Source organism: Rhea pennata, chromosome 5 (genome assembly GCF_028389875.1).
Source record: "Rhea pennata isolate bPtePen1 chromosome 5, bPtePen1.pri, whole genome shotgun sequence".
Classification (NCBI taxonomy): Eukaryota; Metazoa; Chordata; class Aves; order Rheiformes; family Rheidae; genus Rhea; species Rhea pennata.
Window position 1 is genome coordinate 41,369,376 of NC_084667.1, and position 24,313 is coordinate 41,393,688.

Genomic DNA, 24,313 nt, shown 5'->3' on the forward strand with positions numbered 1-24,313 from the left:
TGATCACTCCAAATATAAAGACATTTACTTAAGCTTGAAACCATGGTCTACGCATCTGCTTCTATCAATCCTCAAAGAAAAAAAAATCCTGTCTCAGAGTTACACCAGAGTTTTCAAATCTAGATGGTATTTTGATCATTTTAGGCTCAAAAAAAAAAAAAAAGCCCAGAAAATGAGCGCAAACATGCTCTTTTTTTTTGTTTCCTATATGCTTGAAATTTGAACCCAAGCTGCAACAAGTGTATTGACAGAGCCAAAATAGATGGTGGCGATGCAAAAGAGGATGTCAAAGCACTGGAGACGACAATCCAGGAACACCACAACCTCCCTGGAATAGGCACAGTATTAATTTAACTGGTACTTATGACCACTTTATTTTGCATACTAGACACCAATCAGCTGCAATTTGATACACTGCATACATGCATTGCATCCCATATGTACCAGGTGTTATTAAGAAAACAAATGGTGATCAGGATTTCTGCAGAACTCTACAAGCTAGGATTCAGGGCTCAGTTTAGTCTCAGCAATTGCAAGAACGGAGATAAACCACACAATCTTTAAAAACACCCTCCAGAGAACTGTGTTCATCCTAATCAAATTTCAAAGAGAAAGAAGAATGGTAGTTAAACATTGCAAAGTGTTCTTCTCTACTTCACAGACTGAACAGCTAGATTGAACAGTCTCACCAACCACTTAAAGAGAAGCTACCCAGAAAAACTTAACATTATCCAGCTTCGGTCCCATAATTTGTTCCATTTGCAGCAGTTAAAATGCATCCAAAGCTACATGCGTCAGCAGCACAGAATTTTTTTGAAGCAAATCATATTCAAGCTACACCGCTAAAAAGAATTAGAACGGATTTCTCAAGGGAGGTGCTTCCCATGAAAGCTGAGGGCTAAGGCCAACACGTCCAGCCAAGGATCACTGGGAGACCGTGGCCTTCAAGCAAGAGCTTCAAATTAGCAGCATTTCTACAACTAACTGTTATTCTTTTTCTAAAAAGGGAAACCCTCATGTTATTTCTGATATAGTGCAGCATTTGATGCAGGAGCAGGGCAAGTCAGAGAGGTAAAGCTCTTTCTCCCTTCCACACTAATATTCACAGTCTGGTAACATACTGCAGTGCCTACAGCAAGGAAAGGGAAGGAACATCGACCTCATGCTCTAACCTCATCTTCCAGCAACACAAATCTTCCTACTAGATTCAGTTTACAACTTACAGCTAAATTATCAGCTATCAACTTACAATTAAATATCATTTTTATTCTAAAAAAAGTATTAATTGTCAATACAAAGTGGATTACTGTGTTCCTCTTGCATAAGAGATTACATCTTAACAGCAGAGTTTTTTCCACTCTTTTTGCTAAGGCAAGAAGATAAGACTGAAAAACTGTTTGCAATAAACCATTACTTAAAAAATTCAGTAACAGAGTATTTTCATTATTTTCTTTGTCTGGTGAAAAAAGAGCTCCTTTTCCAATTGCCAGCTATCAGGAATGAGGTAACTTCCCCAAACCAGTATTCTTACAAGTAATATTGTTAAGTTCAAGCTAAAGTCATAAAAAAGTACTTGTAGGAAGAACTTCATTATATATATTAGACTATCTCTGAGATTTTGCTGAAGTCACATTACAACCCAAATAACAAGCACAGATTTTCAGCCCTAAACCCTTGGACAGCAGAGAACCTACTACAGCAGCTATTTAGATCTTCTCATCTCCTGGAGAGGGAAAAACCTAATCATTGTAGTGTTGTATATTATTATTGTATATTATATTGTATATCACAATGCCAAACCTTAGATAGGGAAGCTAGTGCATGTTTTTACAAAAAGAATTTAAAAATTGATTTTTACAAACAAGCATTCTCTCAAGTTCATTCACTTGCACTCTTGCACCTAACTGCTCGGGAGCACCAAGACTTTTGGGTGCCCGAGGAGCATGGCCAGCATTATGTGCATGCAACACATGGGACAGTGGACACTGGCCATCAAGTCCTCATCGTATCTTCTGGGTTCTCTGTGACTGGCAATGAAGAACTGACTTTGGACTTGCTTTCTATGCCTTTTAGGAATGGATGCTGTCAGGGATCTTTTGCCCAATTACTTTGGGAGAGTCCTCACAAACCATAAGGATAACAAGGAACTTATGAAATTCAGGAATTTTAGCCATGAGTATTTGGCTATAGATCTAGCCATGTTATTCATCTTCTTGACACCTTATCTTTAGGTCAGTGAGTTTCTTTCCTCTTCTTGCTATGTGGTCACTTGAATGAAGACACGCATAAAATTAAGATAATTAACCCCTGCACGAGGGTACAGGCATGCACACCTTTGTAGAATCATCATGCTTGTTGTCATGTTACAAATTCCCACAGCTCACAAAGTTAGACTGTCACATTCCAACAAGACTTACCTGAAAGTGTCTTCATTGGAAGAGAATTTGATTACTTAAACCGTAAGATTACTTAATTCATAAGTCATAGCATTATACCACACAGATCAAGTACTACAAAAAGCTAAATTAGGTCAAAACACCACCGACTCTTAAAAATGCTAGTAAATTTGGACTTGACAGCCTTTCTGAAGCCAATGCTGCCCTCCATATTGATAGAAAGAGACAGGATGACCCCACTCTAAAATTTTTTGGAAAAAGTAAATGAAGAAGTTTTTACTCCAGCATCAGGTCAGACTGAGAACAGGAATGAAACTAAGACTTGAAGAAAGCTATTTTATATTTTTCTCACCTACAGAGAGCTAGTAGAGACTAAGCTCTTTCTTCAAGAAGTGTTACCAAAGCTGTAAACTCTAGAAGTCAAGTTTTTAAAGAACTAATTTTAGGAAAATAATTAACAACCCCCGCCTCCACACACACACACAGACAATACCAGGCTTGAATAAAAATTAAAACAAAACAAACAAAAAACCCCCAAACAGTATTGAGACCAAAGGAACGCTGAAGCAATACCCTGAGTTCAGGTAAGACTTACAAAAGTTCAAAAAGAACTGAAAGACGGGAGGACAGGTAAAACTCATAAAACATTACTTTAGTTCAAGTACTTAGACCACTTGCTCAGTATTCTGATGACATGCTTAATAGGATCTAGTGTTCTTGATTTTGTCTCTTCTCCAGAAGGTGAATCAATTTATATGGAGACTACAGAACAGAGGCAAAATTAGACTTATTAGGTGTCAATTAAGCTTGCTACAAGTAATTTTTTTTTTAAGGTTATTTGTCTGCTCATTGAAAGCATCTTGTTTTGTTCAACGGGCAAGTTTCAACATTGTCAAGTCGACAGTGTTGCAAGACTGATTAAGACAGTATAACAGCTTTACATTCTAGCAGAAGACTGCAGACCCAAGGTCATGCTCAAATGTCTTGATGCCTCTACTGAAACACTAAGCTACTTTATTTTAATCAATCAAGGAAAAGTTACATAGAGACAGAAATGCACAAGAGTCATTTAATAGCTGTAGCTATAGAAAACCTCCAGATTTCATGAGGCTGCAAGTCTTCAGCACTTCTCTCACAGCATTAGTCCCAGTCAACTGGGACAAGACATGTACCCTTTTAAGGGGACAAAGATTCACGCTTATAGCCCCCTTGAACATCCAGACGCTCACCCGTTGCAAGGACAAGCACAGACATCTGTCACTTGATGGAGGCCTGCTATCACATCAGGTCACTCAACTGTAGACCACCCAAACAGGCAACTGCACCTGCAGCACTAACGTTTGCAGGACTCCACATAGGTACTGCTACGGTACCAAAGAAGGATCCATTACACTGGGAATAGCAGCACTATAAGCACACAGATGCATGTCTGGTTGCATGATGAGCCGAAGAAAGCAGCAAGGAGCAGCCTACAGATCATACATAGCCTGTGGACCACATGACAGCCAGCCCTTCAGTACTGACTGCAATCACACACGTTAAAATATACATTTTAACTTTTCTTACCCTGCATCACAGCCATCACACAGCAGCAGGCGATCCTCACGGTCACTTCTGCCACACACCTCACAGAAGGTTGGATCATCCTCTCCATCATTACCCTGAGTTTTTGTGTTCTCAACAGGAATCTAAAGAGGAGAGCATGCCACATTTTACACAGAACCTGTCACTTCTAAAATCTATTGTTGCATTAGTAGTAACTGTAATAGAATCTAAAAAGTAAACCAACTATAATAGTTGTTGCATACCAAAACCTTGTTTCAGGCAACACACCTAGGACAAGATCAAATACCTGAGAAACACCAACTATCTTCCTTAAGTAAGACAATGAAAGTCTTAGAAGACTGCATTTTAAGAACAGATGAAACTAAAATTCCTGAAATAAGACTGAATGTAGTTTAAAGAATAGAAAAAAAAAGAGAGGGATAAATCAAACCTGAATGTTTCTTACTTTTCTGATATGAGTTTGGTGCCACAGTTATTCATTCCCCTAGTCAAAGAAATAATCAACTTCATTTTTCTCTAAATTATTTTGAGATTAAAGTGTTAATTCCACTTCTGTTACAATGCAAATATTTAATAATAAATAAGTTTATGAAAGGACAGCAAACTCCTAGAGGTCCCCAAATGGCCCCTAAAGAAACAAATATGTTCCTGACATTAATAAAAAAAAAAATAAATAAATAAAAAAAAAAGGACAGTAACAGCTCCTCAATATTCTTTTGAGGGAGACCATCAGCATACTGAATTTGTGCCTCTAAGAATGAGGCTACTGCTTTGTCTTTTTCCTCTTACAAACCTAAACTACTACACAACAAAGCTGACAACAAGGCAAAGAACAGATCAAGTATGTTTAATCTACATTCTTCTTATTTGTATTACAACAGGATTCGCAGCATGCTGGGCATTTTCTCCCTATGAGCAGGCTTCAGAGAAAAGCTTAGAGTCAAATGTCCATTACGCAGAACAGGTGGTTATGAAAAACATTTTTCTTCCTATCAGAGCCTAAACTGCACTTCAATTCATACACAATACTGCAGCAAACATGATTAAGGAAGAAGAAAATTTGTAATAGGTCTGTAAAAGGCAGTCTCAAAATAGGAAGAAAATAATTCATAGATACCACATATCAGATAAACATGCTAGAAAAGTAAGCCTTTGGATAGGTATTTTCTGGAAGTTTGACTTCTTGTTTGCTATAATAGGAAGCTTACCTTTTTTAAAATTTTACCACCAAAACGTGCTCGAATACTAATGTACTTAAAGAGGATTCGATCCACCGGACAGGAGTTGGCATTCTAGAAAAAAATATATATTTTAACTTTCCCATACAGTTAATAAGCACAGTTCTCAATTTCGTTTTCAAAAAGGTGTTTTTCAATAACTACCATAATAAGCATTTTAACAGCAATTGGTCTTGAACATTCAAGTACTTAAATCTGATTTATCTGCTTTACAAACAATCTATTGTATAAGAGAAAACATGTATTTTTTAAAAAAGCATTTAAGACATTTAAAAATGTCTTCTATTAAGACATCTAAAAATTATTTAGTTATTACTCAGTTGCCAAAGTAACATCAAAGTTTTCCCAAACATTTCCTTGAAACACTGCTCATGTTTTAGCGTACTACATTTCTTCTGGAACAATCAACAATTTGAAACAACTTACAAATCTGTTCAAAAAGCTCAATTTATTTATTTAAAGATTACCATGGCTACTGGTGCAGGCACAGTAAGTTTTCTTGTAGTTCTCATTCTGGATTATGATTATTTGAATTATATAGTTAGATGGCAAGTAACTTTGCTTTGAAACTGATGTTTTTCAATCTGTTGACATAGTTAGCACTTAAAAAAAAATCTTCCAGTGTTTAAATGTTCACTGTAGCAATATGCACCGATCTTGCAACCACAGTGTGGAAGTCAGCAAGAGGTAAGCATACATATATATATACAGAAAACCAGTATTACTGTTGCCTTCACTTGAAAACAAGAATTTTACATGCCTAGAAATGAACCTGTTAGGATGATATGTATTTTTACCTACTGCCTTTAGGTCCAAACTCTGCTCCCTTCTTACTAAGCAAAAGTTGGGAAAATAAATATTACTATATTACTACTACCACTCCAGGCTATCATAATTTTCAAAGAATAGAGGAACAGAACAGGATTGGTGCAAGGAAAATAGACCAATACACCACAAACATGAATTCTGTCAAATAAAGCAGTAACTCAAGTCGGGGGAGGGGGGGGCTTAAAATATAGTGGATATAAATACTACAGTGACTTGTTCTTATTACAAGAGAATAGAGTGATCAGAGCACATCAGTAGGCCACAAGAAAGTAAGAGAACAACTTACTTTAGACCACTCCACTATGCAGTCCAAGCAGAAGTAATGGGAACAGTTCTCAGGAGTTCCAACAGCCTGATCCCTAAATGTGTTGAGGCAAATTGGGCAGTTCTCACCATCCTCATCAGAGGAAACGTTTGCTCCATTTGTGTGTGGCTCTAATTTCAGAGAACCTGTCATTCCCCCCACAGCAGTTTCATTTTCCTCATCCTCTTCATCATCTTCACAATCTTAAATGAGAGGTAAGAAACAACTTTCATGTGCTGCAAACCTTCAGCAAGGGAGAGCAGTGGGGAGGAGAAATGGGACGATGACACTAGCATATGAAGAGTTCCAAATAAGCTTGTTTTGTGGGGCAGCAAGGACAAAGCATAGCTTTTCCAGTTTGAGGCAAAAGTTTGTCTTTTTTTTTTAATCCCATCAGTAAAAAGCACTACATTATTCTGGCCAAGAATAACGCCTGATAATGTGACTAGTCTTGCAAGAGATTAGAAGGACAGACAGCAGAAAAACAGCAGACCATCACAGTGACAAGACAGTAGGATATGTCTGGCTACCATCAAACACAGGCTGATAACAAAGTCATCATGAACCCAGCTTTTTTTTTTTTCTTTTTTTAATAGACACTCTATAGGACAGGAAGCATCAATACGCATACCTGCAGAAGAACAGATTTAAGATCTCACAAATAAAACACGATTTGGGGGCCCAAGTTAAGAGGTTTGAGTGCCCAACTGGAGACTGCTTAAAGAAGCTTGATTCTTGAGTGAAATTCTCTTTAAAGTCTCAACAACCTTTATTGAAAGGGGGTCATATTTTTTAAGCACAAATTACTGAGACATATCTTAGCCTTTCCCTAAAGCCTGTAAAAGTTGTAATTTTTCTCTGCTTCTTGCAAATGACCTCAAAACATTTTTCATGTTTTTAGACAGTGAAAATAGGAGAATTCAGCAGACCATACAAGGACCCTATTTGGACATAGGAGAGATTTTTTTGAAAAGATTAACTGATAGTTTTCTGGCACTTGGTGTCAACTTTTAGTCTGTGCTCAAATCAATCTAGTAAGTTGGAAAAATTGTGCTCTTGCCTTCACAGGAAATTTTTGAAGGTGCTGATGAAGAACTTCATTTATGTCCATTCAAATAATAATTGAATGCAGCGGGTGCTGAAGTTTGAGCACCTGAAGATTACCTCCCCTTTTTTTTTCTTTTTCATTTTCATGAATAAATTTGAGCAATATCCACACTCCTTTTTTAAAGGAAAAAAAGAAATCAGGTCTTCCCCCCACCCCTTCACAATATTTAAGAGCAATAGCAATTTATTTCCTGAACTCCCCATCACAACTTCCACTTTAGTGCTCTATGCCAAATCAAACTAAAAGCAAAACAAAAAAAAAAAAAAAAAAAAAAAAAAAAAAAAAAACTTTCATGAGTTGGCAGTGGGGGAAAGACTAAGGACTAGGAACCACCATTGCTCCTGCCTGAGAAGAAAAGTTCTGTACAACACTGGCTAGCGGGTAGTCCTCAAACACACACATGCTTTAAAAACACAAAAAACCACACACAAAAAAAACCCCAGGAATTTGGGAATATTGCTCACTTGTTATTTACTATAGGATGTGGACACGAGTCTGAAACAGCAGCATCAGAAAAGTGACCAGAAAGTGACTATTCTGTGGATTTACATTTACGGTCACATTTTGGAAGGAAAGCTTTTAATCCCATACTTTCTGTAAAAAATACATTAACAGATCTACCTTCTAATTCTTCATCTTCACTTTCTTCCTTGTCCTTCTCACCTCCCTCCTCCTCAGTGTCATCTTCCTCCTCACTTCCAGTATCATCTTCCGAGTCACAGCTATTTTCACCATTGCTTTCTTTAAAAAGAAAAAGCAAGAAAGGAGAAAAGTACCTACTTGATACGTGAACACCAAACAAGTGAAACAGTGAAGTACATAGAATTCCATAATATATTAAGTGAAAAGCCAGAATTCCTAGGCAAAAAAATAATAATAATAATAATGTTATTTTTCAGAAGTATCAAAGCTGCCAGTTCTGAGCAACTCCATGAGGTATGTTAGCAGTTTGAGATACAGAGTTCAGAGCATGAAATAAAACTTTCTCAGAGAAAAAGAAAAATAGTCACAAGTACTTCTTTTTAGAGGTCAAAAGACAGGCTTTGGACCCCAGCACTAGCAACGTGCGCACACAGAGAAGATGCGTTTACCTGCTTCACTGAGGAGTGCCAGGCTCTGTCTCCTGCCCTTGCCTAGCGCAGCGTTCTTGTTTATCAGTTCATCCTGGCTATCATCATCCATGGCAGGACATCGGGAGTCAGCTCCCTGTAAGAGAGCGGCCTTCAGTGAGACAAAGCACGACCTAAATAAGCACAGCAGATGTCAGCCCAGCAGAGAACGACCAAAGCATCCGAGGAGACACGGATGGTAGAATAGACATGACTTCACTGCCAAGAGCCACACATAAGTCACTTCTTTATCTGACAAAGATCAGGGGTCCTGTAAAACTTATTCCCAGTTGGTAATTACAGTGGGCCTTTCTGATCCCTCCTCATTGGCAATAGCTATCTGGCTGAAAAACAGCATAGCAACAGCGCCACGAAAAAACAGAGCAGAGCTTAACCAGGATTTAACCACGAGAGTATTGAGTATTGTTGCTTCCCTCCCGTCCACCTTGAAACACTCATTCTGGCTGCAAAACTTAAGTTAGATTTATGGTGGACCCTGGCTTTGTGCTGCTGAAAAGCAGTTATTACCAGGAACAAGAGAAAGAAAATTGTTGGTTTGTTTTCCCAGTGTGAGCCAAAGGTGACCTACAGACGAGCGCTTCTCTCGTTCAGGGAGTTTTCAGATCACTACTGAGCTGGGTGAAACCAGCCACTTGTTAAGCTTGATTTACGTGCAAGATTCAGCTTTATCTTGGACTCCTAGGCAACAGAGAAAGGTGTAACCAAATCTCCGTATCTGAAAGGAATTCCTTGTTTGTCCCCTGGAAGTCAGACACCAAAACCATCCTGCACAGTACCTATAAAGAGCACAGCTGCAAGGGACCAGAAGTTACCGTGCCTTTTGACGGACACCAAACTCCTGTACACTCTTTGCTTCAGAATCTGGGTTTACCTCCTGTATACACCAGATGACAATACACATTTCAAAACAAAATACTGCCTTGCTCAAATCAAAGAGACAGGGATGGAGTTTAAAAAAAAAAAAACACACACACACGCGCGCGCAGGCCTTTTTGCACCTCTGGCATGAAACAGAAGTCTCAGGTCTCACAACCATTACTCCACAGGAAGGAGCAGGCTCGATGTGGTGCATATTAATGCAATCAAGTGCACTAGTGCAGGTTGGCAATAAAACCAACAGATAGAGATGTTTCATGATTGAAATACATAACGACAATCAAACTATACTTTTAATATACAGTGTTACAATGCATTAAGAAAAACGGACTTTTAAGCTTCTAAGAAGCAGCCATTGGTAAATTTAATTGATGCTTACAGAGATAAATGTCATGTCTTAATAAGAAAAAGAATTGGGATCCTTCTACAAGTGTGGCAATAAGTTTTCAGTCAGCTGCCAGTTCTCTCACCCTCCTTGCTCCATGTGACATATCTGCATGTTAAAATAACTTTTGGAACAAAACATTATGTTTTATGCAAGTGCTCTTGATGCATATCTTTCGTTTCATTTCTGGGCCACATAGCACAGCTCTACACTTAAGGGCCTTAAAAATGCACTTAAAAATTCACCAAGCCATAAACAGACTCTTTAACGCTCAAGGGATAAAAGGCTGAAAAGAAAAAAGAGAGAAAAAAGCATCAACATGGCCAGGGTCTTCATGAAGGTTTTTCCTGACTTCATTGAGACTCTTGCTTAAATAAAGGATTAAGATTTAGCTATATTTGTGGTTGTTAACAGGAGCGTTTAAAACATAATTTGTGCTGGCTGGTAACGCTCAGATTCTCCAAAAGCCAGTCACTCTGTAACTGGAATGACAGGAAGAAACACTTGTTTCCATTAGGAATTTTTCGATTTTCAGCAGAGTGAGAGTGTGTGCACATGCACGTGTGTGAATTATTCAAACTAAATTATATAATATGCTCCGACATGCTAAACTAGTTATAGTAGCTGAAAATTAATTGCAGAGTTACAGCTACAAAAAGTCAGGGCAGAAACTGACTGCATCAGTCTGACAGCACGATACTGGTAAGCATATTTCTGATATACGTTGCAAAAGCTTCTGTAGTACCAATTTGTAGTTAGATTGTACTCAAAACCTTTATATCCATTCTCCACAGTAAGGTTGCAAGAATATAGCAGTTTCCCGTTGGACTGTCACCACCACACCCACACAGATATGGAACCAGGGAAAAGACTTCAGTTCGGTCAACATGATGATCTTCACTGCCCTACTCCCCAATTCTCAGTAAAACGAAGCAGCAAGCATTAAGAGGAGAGCGAATAAAACTGCTTTTATGAAATTTTAAAAAGATGATTTCCACATACTAAAGCTCTGCTCAACATATACTTTTGTAAAAGCTCCTAATGAAGTCAAGTAACTACAACTCCAAATCGCATGCGTTTTCTTCATTGCTGCGGAATAAAACAACTGCTTGCACCACAGAAGCCCCTTTTCTTCTCTTTGCTACTTCACTAGAAGACATGCTTTAAGCACAGAGACATAGAAATCAGCACTTCTGACTTCACAATCTGATCTGACATACTTTACGCTGCAAACGCAAATTTGTACTTTGCTCACAGGCAGAACTCAGGGTCTGGTATCACAGCAAGTAATCAAGTGCCCAAGTCCAGGAAAGTCTGCTTCACAAAGAGCTTGGAACAGACAAGGGGGAACCAACCTTGATGAACTGAATTTAAGGTTTTAAGCTTCAAACAGCGCAAATGTGAATCTAACTCTACAAACACGCTTTCATAACTGGGCAGATACTCTTAAATGAAAGAGGAAATCAAAGTTGACTATACACGTTTAAAGGAAGAGAACAAGTTATCATATAAAGAATAAGCAGCATGTCCAAGAGTTTTCTTCTCATGGGAGAGATTTCAAACAAACTACCATTGTGACTTTGAAGCACAGACATTTATGAAGTACTTGAGAGAGTTCACTCACTTGTATAAGAAACTGCTCTTTCATTACAGCATTTATCACATCAAAGTTTTTCCTACCCATCTGAGCTGGAACCAGCAGAAAAAAAAGAAAAATAGAGACGAGGGAGTTTTATTATTATCATGTAAAACAATAAGTTTGGCTAAAGAGGAGACTATTTATTCCTCTGAGACAAACCTTAACCATGCACCGCTAACATAAAAGTCACAACTGCTGAAAAGCCACTCTTTACCCTTGAAGGCCATTTAACTGAAGCAACTACAGTTGCTTTCGGTTTTGGGGGTGCAAGTAGAGGCGTGTGGCACCCACCCTCACCACTGTACCCAAGCCCCCACTGCTCGCCAGCTTGCTCACAGGGAAAATCCCGCTGTGTGCATGACTCTCTATAAAGCCCTCACATCCGCTGATTCCCTTCTCTTCTACAACTCATTGTGAAAACTGTATTTAAGAGGAGCAATTCAGGATGCATCCCCAGCACAAGGCGCATGAACACCAGAAGCAAGGTATTAGCTGAAGCTTTCTTGTCTTTGAATTCAATCACCATTTTCACTAAAGCCTACTTAAACCCCCGGATAAGGGGTATCACTTGCACATTCACAGCCTGCACACCACAACAGACATGTGAACTGGCGGTCACTAGTAGCTCCAACTACTTGTATATCGTTTTGTCCCTCGACACAAGTGCAGGCAGTCGCGCCAGAAGAGCGGGCACGCAGGACAGCAGGAAGCTTTTCAGCTTTGTCTTTACAGCTCCACCAACACGCTGCCTGCCTCCAGCCACCAAATGCTGTAGGATCCTCCTTCTCTTCTGGCTGTCCTCACTGTCCTTATTTCCTCCTTCCTGCGCAGCTTAAGACCTAAGTAAGCAATGCTTAGGTTATTTGCAACATCATTTATAAGGCATTTTCCCACCCTGCCTTTACCTCCCCAAAAGTAAAGGAATCAAATTCAATATTTAAATTCCAACTCGCACACTAGAGACAGGGTGCTGCTAAACGAAAGACACCATACTGCCTCCTAAAAATCCCAAGTTTTCAGTTTCTTTATACAACCGAATCTCACAGCATTTTAGTAAAACATTAATATAAGAGTAATAAATGCACAGCAGGTACCCTGTCACTTGATGTGTTTCAGTGCTTTTCCCCTAAATCCTAGGCTCCCTTAATACAGGGTCTCCTCAGGGCCGAGGCTGTTGGTGCCAAGCACTGCGCATCTACCATGGCAGGGGCTCGACCGCAGGAGAAACAGTCTTTACTATTAAGACAGAGTATGTTTTTAATCATGTGCATTGCACAATCAAATAGCAATTACAAATACATTCTTCAGCCTGTACTAACAACAGGGCTTTTTTTGTGTGTTTCCAGAATACAGAAAATTAAATGTTTCCTCCAGAACAAGTGTTTATCAAACAAGCATTTCAGTAAACATTTGGGTTTTTGAACCAAGATCCCTACGCATTACTACAAATCAGTACTTTAATTTGCTATGAGTACATTTTAGCTAGAAGCTGAGGGAAGGTTTCTAACTATCAAAGCAACCAAGCTCCAAAAGAGGCTTCTAGAAGAACCCACACAGACCAAAAAGTCTGCAAAACACCAACCAAGCCCCATCTCAATCTGACAAGAAGCTAAAGGGGCAGCCTGCAATAGCAAGAGACTCTTCCAGCCGCGTGCTCTTTGTTTCTAGCACAACACAATTCCTACACCACCAACTTCTTACACCAGCCACTAGCTTTTGGAAGCAGAAAAGCTTAGAGCAGGCATTCATTTTAATCTGTTTGGGTAATGCTCAGGATTACGCACAGGCAAAGAAAACAGAACTCAGCTGGATTTTTATCACCCTAAGGTTTTGAATACTGATCTAATTTCATTGGCAATTATTGAGCACTCACATTCCAAAGAGCATTTATAACTAAATTTAAGTCTAGTAAATACTCAACATGCAAGCTCTTAGCCCTCCCTAGCATATATGTGTTTTTGTTTCTTTTCCCCTTCAAATCAACCAAATTATACCATTCTCTCTGGAAAACCAATGCCATGTATCAGAAACCATTCAGCTCTGGTCCCAGTTTCACATGCTACATTGAAAGAAAAAAGTATACTTGAATTGTAAAAAAATATTACTGTATGCAGTTGAAAAAATCTGGATATAATACAACTCATATCTGCCAACATCACATTTTGAATGTAAACTAAAAGAAACTATGCAGGCAGTAAATTCAGATTAACCAATGACAGCAGTAATCCTCCAGTCCAGAGCTGCACAGTGCCAATCTAACAGGCACAGGGAGCTTTAAAAAAGTGCTCTAAATCTAAAATTAGATTTGACTTTCCCCTGTTTAAATTACAAAATGGTTAACTCTTAAATGCCACTATCAGAACTGCCCACGCAGTTATTTACTTTAAACACCTAAGAAACCAACAGATAAGGAACAGAAAATTAATCTCAGAGTAGGTGAAGAACTGTGCATCTTCTCTCTATTCTGTCACTACCCTAGATTCAGCTACTCTGAATTCCAGGTGCCCAAACCAACTGTCAAGACTTCCTGGAGAGTTCATGCTGCACACCGCCTGCAGCAGTTCACTCTTTGGAGGTTGGTGACAAAAATAAAGCAATGCACAGACTTTGCAAAGACATTTTCAACACCTGCCATCTTGCATAAAAAAGGAAGGAGGCACTGTGGAAGTCTACGTTAGAAGAAACAGGCCAGCTCTGTGCAATCCCCTTTTCTCTAATCCCTACTTTGAACTTACTGGGACTGTTTCCCATTTCCTTGATAACCCAACATCCTCCAATACTCTCCATCCTTTCCTTTCTAAGCATCCTTCCTTTCTTGGTACCAGCCCCCTCGCTGGGGAAATGTCTTTTGCATCAGTTTTTCACACTGTTCCTGCCTTTAACTCACCCTTTTCCCATTTGTGGGGAAAAAAAAAAAAAAAAGATTCCAAAATGCACACATACCTTCTGCATTTGCTTTTGTGAGCTTTTTGCATGTACATAAACATAACAAAAAGCATCAAAACCTACTCTGCTACAAGACTGAAGGCAATATGCTGAACACCTCTGCAATGTGTTATCAGCCCGCCCACATAACAAACGTCTCAAGAACTAGCAACTACAAACAAACCCTCCACCTCACTGACACTGAGCATTAAACATATCTCTATGCTTGGGAGAAATACGTCACTAAACTCAGACACTCTAATGGAAAGGTCTTAAGAATATGTTTTCCACTCCACAAGCGCTTTTGTAATAGGTAATATTAATAACATGATTCTGTAAATAAGCTAAGATGCATAACAAAAGCACGCACAAAAACTTATTTCTACATGGAAGCCGAGAGGTCCGCTGACTTCACTGTAAGCCAATAAGTAGCTTAAAACTTCTTAAAGCAAACTCACGAGTGTGCTACAAACAACAGGACGGAGGGACAAACAGACAGACAGACAAGCCAAGGAACGTTCCTTTGCACCTACTAAGCAATGCTTGTGGCAGCTAAGCTAGCTCGCTGCTGCTGCCGCCGGGTGCGCTGCCCCTGCCCTTGTCTGCCCCTGCTCTCCCTCTGCCACGGCCGCCAGGCACCTGCCACCACCTACTTCTAGAAAGAAAGAAATATATAATAACAAATATATATGTTTACTTACGCCTCTATATAGCGATATATGCGTACGCACACGCATATATAAACACAAAAAAACAAACACAGACACAAAGACCAGATATTCACAACGCAGCAGGAAGCTCCCTCCGGTGCGCTACGGACGGGCTCGGCCCCGCCGCCGCGGCAGGCCCCCCGCCCCGGTAACGCGGAGGCGGCCACGGCCCACTCACGCGAGGAGAAGGCGCCGGCGCTCACATAGCCGGGCCCCGCCGGGCCCCCCGCGACAACGGGCCAGCCGGCCGGAAGCCCCCTCACCCGGAAGTGAGGCGCAGCGCTTCCGGGTCACGCCGCGGGCGGGGATGCGCCCGCGGGATTGCACCACCGCGTGCGCACGGCGGGGGAGGCAGGCGGCGGCGCGAACCATCGGGCGGCGGCAGAGGAAGGCGCGCCGGCGGGCGGAACCACTGGAGGAGGAGGGGGCCGTCGGGCTGTACCACCGCAGGCGGCGGGGGGGGGGGAGGGGGGCTGGGAACCGCGGCTGTCCCTGGGCGCAGCAGCAGCAGCCGCAGCAGCTTGGCGCAGCGGCTGCCCGAGGCCGCGATGCTTTTCTTCGTTCACAGGGCTGGTGCTACGCGCTGAGCAGCGAAGAAACGGGGAGGGGGGGGAGAGGAGGGACCAACAGTTTTTTCAGGCCAAAAGAGGTGCTGAAACAGCCTCGCTTCTTCGCAGTTTATACATGCTCGCTTTTCTCCTGGAAAAGCTCTGCCCAGATTGAACCCATCCCGCCTGTGCCGCTTATCGGTACGCATCCCGGATACATCCCGTATTCCAGCCTTGGCAGGTGCTGGTCGCGCCCAAGGGCACGGCCACCTCCGAGCTGAGCTGCGATTATCCCCACGAAAACTGTACGCGAGGTCAGTGGAGCGGGGCTTTCCCCCCGCAGACGCAGTGCCCAAGGGAAAACTGAGCTGAACACGAGAGAAATACGTGCCCCCAGCTGAGGGCACAGCTTGATTTTAAATGCTTCTTTAAAGCAACTCAGATCACAGCAGATTTTTCTTTCCTTCTAAGCACGCATAGCTGCTCCCAGCTCAAATGTTCCCGTTCGTGTGGGTGATCACACGCACGTAAAGCTTTTCCCCAGCTCGTGCGTTATTTCATCAGCTGCTGTTTTCTCCTTGTCCCCAAAACTGGGAAGGAGCTGGGCCTCACTGCTGCTTGAAAAGTTACGTGCGCTCTGGCCGCAGTCAGCAACCGCAGGAGAGAAACGCGTCCCTTTCCCCTCAAAAGGCACCACACAGAGCGGGACCTGGGCCAGCGTCCCAGGCGGGAAGATGGTGGGCAAAGGCAACGCTGCCGACACGCTGGCCTGGGGCAGCCTTCTCACGAGGCGGCTGCGGCAGAGCCCCGCATCTGCCGGCCCCCGGAGGGAGGGAAGGAGGCTGGGAACAGGGAAAGCCATGCTGCTGCGAGACGCGGGGGCGCTGGGATTTTGGCAGGGTTTTGGGGGAAAAAAGTGCGGGTTTTGGGGTGGGCCACACAAACGCTCTGCATCACACGCCTGGGCTCAGACTGCCCAGGTGCGAAGAGGTGTGCAGTCCCCGCGGAAGAGGATTTGGGCAAGTTTTTCTTGGGGGGGGGGGGGGATTCAGAAAAGGGGCCATTTCTCCAGCTGCGCCATGGCCCCGGGGGCAGACTGCCTTCCCCCATCGGGCTGGTTCCTCGAGGGGGGGTGAAGGGGCCACCGCGTGGCCAGCGGGTCGAACGGAACTAAAAAAGAACGAATTGCAAAAATTACAAAAACGAGAAAGCGGCGGGCGAGCAACGGCCGCCGCGAGGGCCGGGCGCGCCCCTCCCCCCGCGCGCGCGCGCCGCCGGGGGCCTCCCCCTCCCCCCGCGCGCGCCGGCTACGTGCGCCCCGACACTGCCCTCATGGCACGGCCCCGGCGGACCGTACCACCGCCCGCGCGGGGGGGCCCCAGGGGCAGCGGCGGCCCACGGCCGGCCGCGCCAGGCCAGGCGGGGGGGGGGCGCGCGGCGGGGGGAGCCGCGGCAGAGGCCGAGCGGAGGCAGGGGCGGGGGCGCGGGCGGCGGTCCAGCAGGTACAGATGGTTCCTCCCCGCAGCACGGACGTGCAGAAGCGAACGCGCCGCACCCGCCGCGGCCCCGGGCGGCGGGGGGGAAGGGGCGGGCGGCGCCAGCCGCGCCACCGCCCGCCCCGCCGCCGCCGCCGCCGCCGCCGCCGGGCGGGGCCGGCCGAGGAGGGGCGGGGCGGGGCCGGCGCGGCCATTGGGCGGCGCGGCGCGGGGGCGTGGCCGGCGGGCGGGCGGGCGGCGCGGCCATTGGCGGGCGGCCCGCAGGGGGCGGGGCGGGGAGCCGCGGCGCGCGGCGTGGGCCGGGCCGCGGCAGAGCGAGAAGTTGGCGGCGGCGGCGGCGGCGGGGAGCGCGGAGCTGCGCGGCGGCGGCGGAGCGCAGGTGAGCGCCGGGCCGGGCCGGGCCGGGCGGCTGCAGGGAGCCCGCCCGGGGAGGGAGGGAGGGGGGGTGGTGCTGGTGCTGGTGCTGGTGGAAATCCCTCGGGGCGCCCCGCCGGCCCCGAGCGCCCCTCGCGATGCCGCCGCCGTCCCGCTCCAGGAGCAGGTGAGCCACTGACTAACGCACATTGTGCTCTCGGCGACCCCACTGTGCGTGTGACAGCGGCTAACCTGCTCCTCGGACACCGCTGTGCGGCCCCCGCCGCCCCGCGCGCCTCGACGCCTCGACGCCCCGCGCCTGGCCCGGCCGCCTCGCCGCGCAGCTCCCCGGCTCGCCCGTCGGGCGCGGAGCGCTCCGGCCCCCGTGGCGGGGAGCGAGCGGCCCGCGGGCCCCTGGGCGCGGGCGGGCGGGCGGTAAGGTGGGGCTGTGCGAGGGGGAGGCCGTCTGGGACCCCTCCCTGCCCCGCGCCCCCGGGCCCTGCTCTCCTCCGGAGCACATACGTGCCGATGGTCGCTGCACCAAGCTCAAGAGACGCTTTATCCCAGCCGGTGACGTCTTGATACCCAGTCAGTGACTAACTGAACTGCTATTGCCAAGGGTGTGTTAACAGGAGAAACCATGCCTGGTATTGCCCTGGATGAGTCACCTTTAAAGAGAGACTCCGTGGTCGGTGAAACAAAAAGCAGAACCCAGCTTCACTTTCCATTTCTGTTGTCATTTCATCTCCCTTTTTACCGCTCACCTTTGCTGGCTGCTTTTCTGCTGCTTGAGTGGGGGCCCCATCCTGGTTCCCGTCGGGCACCAGCAGAAGTGCCGTGCGGGGTTGTGCCGTGATGGCACGCGGGGCACTGTGGCTTCGGGGCCTGGGAAGCGGGAGAGCGAGCCGGGCAGAGGCTCCTCCGGCTCTGCGGGGCAGCTGTCACCAGAAGCGGAGGAAGTGATGAAGCAAACTGCTTCTCAAACAAAGTTTGGTTTTGCACTGCTGAAGGAGCTGGGTAGTTGAAAAGCATCTTTTTACAGCGTTGCACAGCTTTACCTTCTGCTAAAGTTAATAATAACCACATAGGATTCGCAACGGCCCTTGACGGTTTTCTGAAACAGCCTGGGTGTTCCCTGCTGCACTTGGGTTGCTCAGGTGTTACCCTGGACCGCTGTAAGGCTTAATCTCACGAATGCATCGGAAGTGTTCTTCTCCGTAAGTAGTTAAGTCAGACAGAGGCTGAGCAACACCCTCTACAGATAAGCCCTCGCAGAAATGTTTTCTCTGTCCCTCTCTGCACTTGTTCGATGTTTTCCTGTTGGGTCCTAGAGGAGCATCTGCCCTCCAGAAAGGAAGATCAATTCCTTCTGTGCCCTGAGCAGACTAGGTGAGTCCAGGATGCTCAAACAGGCTAGAAAGGGAGGAAAACTGCTGGAACTTAGCAAAGCTGCTTTCACACTTACTCAATAGCTAATGAGTGAGTCCTATCTGAGGGATGGAAAACAAGTTCTGAGCATTCCCAATCCTAGAAAGCTTTTCTCTTCCCTAGTTACACCTCCAGGCTGGATCCACAGCTAATCTCTGAGCAGGCAGGAGCTCTGGTGTACCTGTATGGAAAGCAGGGAGAGGAGGAAACCTGGTGCAAAATACTAATACCTGTATATTAGTGTATCTGTGTATTAGTGCTGTATCTGCAGATTGAAATTTAAGTTCTACAGTATCATACTATCTTGTTCCATGAGTAACTGCATATAACGGACCTGTACCTGAAAATGAAGGCGGTCCATTCTTGAAAGAAGTAGCACTGCATTTGGTACTCTGCTGCCTGAGGATTAGCTACTAGCAGAAATGTCTCAGTAGATGTCCTGGTTGCTCTGACAAGACTTATCCCCATCAGGCAGCACTGTGATATAAAAACTTACAGCTTCCCATTGTGTATGAAACTGTCTTGTGCAGTTCCAGTAAGGCAAGGCATTGAAATGAAATTTGTTTGTTATTTCTTTCTTGTATATCTCTCCCGTTAGCAGGGGAAGCATACAGCTGAATTCCTGTTTTAACATTCTTGTGACGTGATTCAAGACTAACCTGCTGTGCTGTCACCTGAAATCTTCAATAAATATTGCAAAACCAATGTTCGGGTGTTCATTACGGTAATTTAGGGTTCAGCAAAGAGCTGGGCAGGTCTATAAGGTGTGCTTAAGTTACTCCAACCAGCTGAAGAGGAAGGCTGTACCTTCTCAGTGACACTTTTGATGTGTTTGACATACAGTATCTATGCAATCTCTTATTTTTTCTCTAGAGCCTGTCAAAGGTGGCTTGAAAACAAGGGTGGACAGTAACTGTGTGACCTGGTCATCTCGAGCTGATGTACCAGTGACGGTGCTGCTGCCCCCCTGCTTTAGGGCTAGCAGAAAGGCCCTTGCTAAATGAGCCTGCTGAACAGTAGCTGCTCTGCGGAGTACTCCCAAGAGATGAGAAAATACACCAGTGCTTAGATACCCCTTCGTTTAAGTGTTCAGCTTTTTCAATAGCTTCTTAACAGATTCTGTAAGCTGATACCTACCCTTTTGAGGAGTACTCGGGTGCTAAAAGCTCTTGCTGAGAATTGGTGCTATAAGGTTTTGACGGAAGGCAGAGAGGTGCCTTATAGGAGGGGAAGATGCTGAAAGTTAGGCCAGTTAAGCTGACAGGATTCTCTGCACTCAAAAAGATTTTGTTCTTTTATTTCAGACGAAGCGAGCAGGCTTAACACTTAGTGCGTTGCACTCGGACACACGTATCGTGTTCTGTGCCAATTGCAAGCCCTAAACTGTGAGCCTTGTTCAAGGAAAAAGCTAGCCTGTTAGGAATAGAAGGAGTACATAAATTGTTCAAGAGTCAGAGGAAGTCAGTCAGTTAAATGCAAGTGGGGACTTATATAATACATCTTTTAAAAAAATTTATACTGGCAGGAGGTTCCATTGGGAAAGAAACTTGCTCATCCATACACAAGAAAATTTCCCGACCTCCTCTAGTGCTTTGTGTGTTTTATTTATTTATTTTTTTTTCAGGGCAAGGTAGTGTGATTTTGGTCTTCACCATGATGGGGGAGAGACATAGAAGGGAAAAAAAAATCACGATTATGAAAGAGTACAGTGCTTCCCTGCATGGACACACAGATGTGTACGCATGCTGATTCAAATACTGTCTCTTCCCCAGCTGCAATGAGCTACCCTTCTGGGATGTGTGCACCCAGGAGCAGTAAAGCAGAGCATCTGTACGTCACTCAGACACCAACAGGCATTTTCTCCTTTAGGTGTTCACACCTTTTCTTACGTAACTGGCGCTGAAGCATGTGCTTCAAAAGTTTCAAAAAGCCAGGGGCTGGGAGAAAGCACAAGAGCTTATAGCACTCTAGATTAAATAAAATAATAATAATAATAATAAAAAGCAACTCACCACCCAAATAACAGATACAAACACACCTACTAACAGGAAGCATTTCAGGCATCTGCAGCTGCGCTACCTTGAGAAACCATACTTGCCCAGTGCAGTGTTGGTACCCTAAATAACAGCAGCTGAGAGCGCAGGGGGAGGATGCCTGGCATAACAAGTAGACGCAATATACAGTCGATGGCCAAGAAAATGGGAGTGATTTTCGTTCATGCATTATTATTAGAAAAAACACTGGGGAGGCCAGCGACGTGGGAAGCAAACAGCTGCCCAGCCGGAGGTGCCGCGTACTGCAGCGTGGCGGCGCGGGCTGGGAAACAGGCGGGCCCCGAGCAGGTAGACCTCGCGTCCCGATAAAGCCTTTGCTTTTTGTGGAGGGAGCGGTTCGCCCCGCTCCGGGGAGGCGCGTCGACCCGTGGCGGCGCTCGCTGCCGTCGCCGGCGGGGGAGAGCCCAGCAACGAATTCATCCACGGCCGCCAGCGCGGATGGGAGACGGAGCCCTGCCGCCGCGGGAACGTCGCTGCGCCGGGACGGGCCGGCGGCCCCGGGCCACCGTCCGCGCTCCGGTCGGCGCCTCGCTCGCCGCTCGGTTGTTCCACAGCTAGCGCGCCTCGTACGCTGGGGCTTTGTTTTAAAAAAAATTCGTTGGCTTTGTTTTAATCTCATAACAATGAGTAATTTCTTCCTACTGCTCTGTAGTGGCCTAGAAAAGGACAGCATCATCTCCACTGTAGCAAGAAGGCTTCTCCCAGGGCATAAAATTTTAATTAGGAACAATCGTGCAGCCTTGAAATGGGAATTGCAAGCAGCAAAAGTCAAATCATCAATAAAATATTCAATGGCAGAAATGTATTATTGACACAGCCTTTCGAGCAGCTAAAAGCGGAAAGGCAGAGCGCCGCGGCCGGCGAGCGCGCGCGCGTGGGGGGTCCCGAGCCCGGGGAGCGGGCGCGCGGCCGCGGCCGCCCCCGAAGCGTGCCGGTCTCACGCCGGCGTTAATGTAGGTCACGGCAGCTCAGCCGGGCAGCGCGGCCATGCCGCAGCGGCCCGGGGGCTGCTCTGAGCCGCGGTCGCGGGCGCCCCGTCGCCTCCGCGCCGGCGCCCGGCCGCCGGCGAGGGCACGCGGGCGTCCTCCCGCGGGGCGGGCGAGCGGCTGGGGAGCGGCCTCCCGCCGGGCAGCCGGGCAGCCGGGCCCCTCTGCGCGGTGCCCTTGTTGCACAGAAGGAGGGGCGTTAATCAAAGTCGTTTGGTACCTTATTAAATTCAACTGCCTTTGCAGCTGCTGGACAATGTTTTTTAGAAAAAAATCCACAGATTGGAGAAAAAAACAAAAAACAAAACCCACTGCCACTGGCAGGAGGAGAGTCGGCTGACCCGGATTGCTGGCAGCGCTGGAGGTGCTCTTCTGCCCGGTGGGTTTTCCCTGGATTCCCACACACAGGCGCATTGTTAGAGCGGCACAATAGGAACCGCCGCGCGCGGCGCCCCGGCCGCCGGGCCCGGGGCTGAGCGAGCCCTCCGCCGCCGGCCAGGGCTTCGGCAGCCCCCGCGCCAACCCGGCCGCCGGGCGCCCCGGCGCCGCCGCCGCCACCCGGAGCCTTCCCGCTTCTCCGGCTGCGCCGAGCCGGGCCGGGGCTCAGCAGCAGCCTCCCAAGGGCCAGAAGCGCCCGGGTGAGGGGAAGGGGGGGCGCAGACCGGTGCCCGCGCGAGGCGCGCTGGCCGGCAGGGGCTTCCCATGGGCGCCCTCCCAGAACGGGAAGCTGGAGCGCGCTCCGGCAGGAAGGAGCTGGCCGCCTTGCCAAGGCCGATGGGTGCTGGGGAGCGAAGGGCTCGGTTCTCCTGGGCGAGCAAACCCCCTTGCTGCAATCAGAGTGTGTGTGTGTGCGTGTGCGTGTGTGTGCATGTGCGTGTGCACGTGCGAGCCCCGCGCAGCCCTTCCCCGGGGCAGTCGCCTTTGCCGCGGCCTCGGCGCTGGCAGAGCCGCCTTCGGCAGACACCCAGCATGGGCAGGCAGCGCCCGGCCCCGACTTCGGGGCTGGGGCTGGGCTCTCCCCCCCCACGCGGCGCGTGCACGGCAGGCGTCCCGCAGCAGCTGAAAAGCCAGCGCTAGCACGGGGCGCGGAGGCCGGCAGGGAGGCCCCAGCCGCAGGGAAACGCACGGGGATAGCGGGGCCGGGCGGGGGGGGGGGGGTTCCCACGCTTCACAGCTCACCACGCGTCAGCCCCCGACGCTCCCCAGAGGCGTGTGGGCACCAAACGCCCGGCCGCTCAGGCAACCCAGCTGCAGGCACCCGCGGCGCCGAGGCGAGCGGCTTTATCCCCGAAGGAGAAGGGCGCTTGCAAAGCAGCCAGAGGCTCAAATAACCCCCGGGTGAGCGCGGGGAGGAAAAGCCCCTGCCCCCAGCGAGCCTTTCCCGTGGCCGCTGGGGCTCCAAGCCGAGGCTGGGCTGAGCGCAGAGGTCTCGTCCCGCGGCTCCTCCAGGCAGGGCTGCGCATGCCAAGTCTCTTCCGCCGCTTGGGAAAGCGCTGAGGTTGGTTCAGGCTGCAGAAGCGGAAAAAGAGCCCCCACAAGCCCCAGCACATCGCAGCCAGCCTCCCGGCACGGTGGCTGGCTCACCCCAGCTCGCACGCGCCCGGCCGGAGGAGAGCGTTGTTACGGGAAAGCTTCCCTTTCCTGCACCCAGAACCCCCCTAGCAGCTCAGCTGAGAGCACCTTCCCCTCCCTTTGTGGACAGGACCGTTTCCCAGGAAAACAGGATGTTTTCCCATAGGCAGCAGCTTCCTCTCAACTTAGCAAAGGAAGTTTGGGAGATGCCACAAGCCGGTCCAACACCAGGGTATGGAAAATTGAGAAATGTGGCCCCAGAATTAAAGATCTCCCCTTTCATCCACATAGGTAAATTCTTGTGAATATGTGGAGGGCTCCCCCCAAAATCTGGGGAGTTCAGGGACATTTGGGAGTGGGAGGATTAAGGGAGTTCAGTGGCGGCTGAGGCTGTGGAGCTGCTAGCTGCCGCCCTGGCATCCCGGCGAGCCACGAGGCCCCGGGGCTGGGGGACCCGGCAGCCTCACTGCGCACTGGGGGGGGCAGACATGCTGCCGACCCATCTGCGAGTCAAGACCGTACTCAGTTTGGGGGGTTGTTTTCTTAAGCTGCTTCTAGGAGAGACCTGACGCCTCTTTAGAGAAGTGTGCGTGGGGGAAACAGCAGTCTTATCTGTCTGTCTCTGGAGGAAAAATCTGGTCGTTTCCAAGGCAAGCGGCTTTCCTGAATCTAAGGGCTTTTTTTTTTTTTTTTTTTTTTTTTTTTTTTTTTTCCCTCCCCTCCCCTCAGCAGCACTTTGCCATCTCCATCACCCTCCGATTCCCGTGTCA

The 24,313-nt window shown here is 47.2% G+C and overlaps 1 protein-coding gene across 2 annotated transcripts in view; it reads right to left on the reverse strand.

The window, feature by feature from the left end:
• The window catches only part of PHRF1 (PHD and ring finger domains 1), a 32,822-nt gene extending 17,457 nt beyond the window's left edge, over positions 1-15,365 (reverse strand). For both annotated transcript variants that reach the window (XM_062577063.1, XM_062577062.1), the window contains exons 1-6: positions 15,284-15,365; positions 8,532-8,646; positions 8,062-8,181; positions 6,315-6,535; positions 5,171-5,254; positions 3,963-4,084 (exon numbers count right to left, since the gene is read on the reverse strand). In XM_062577063.1, the coding sequence (XP_062433047.1) occupies positions 3,963-4,084; positions 5,171-5,254; positions 6,315-6,535; positions 8,062-8,181; positions 8,532-8,622 (638 nt within the window). In that variant the 5' untranslated portion in view covers positions 8,623-8,646; positions 15,284-15,365. The remainder of the gene's footprint in view (positions 1-3,962; positions 4,085-5,170; positions 5,255-6,314; positions 6,536-8,061; positions 8,182-8,531; positions 8,647-15,283) is intronic.
• Positions 15,366-24,313: the final 8,948 nt, after the last annotated feature.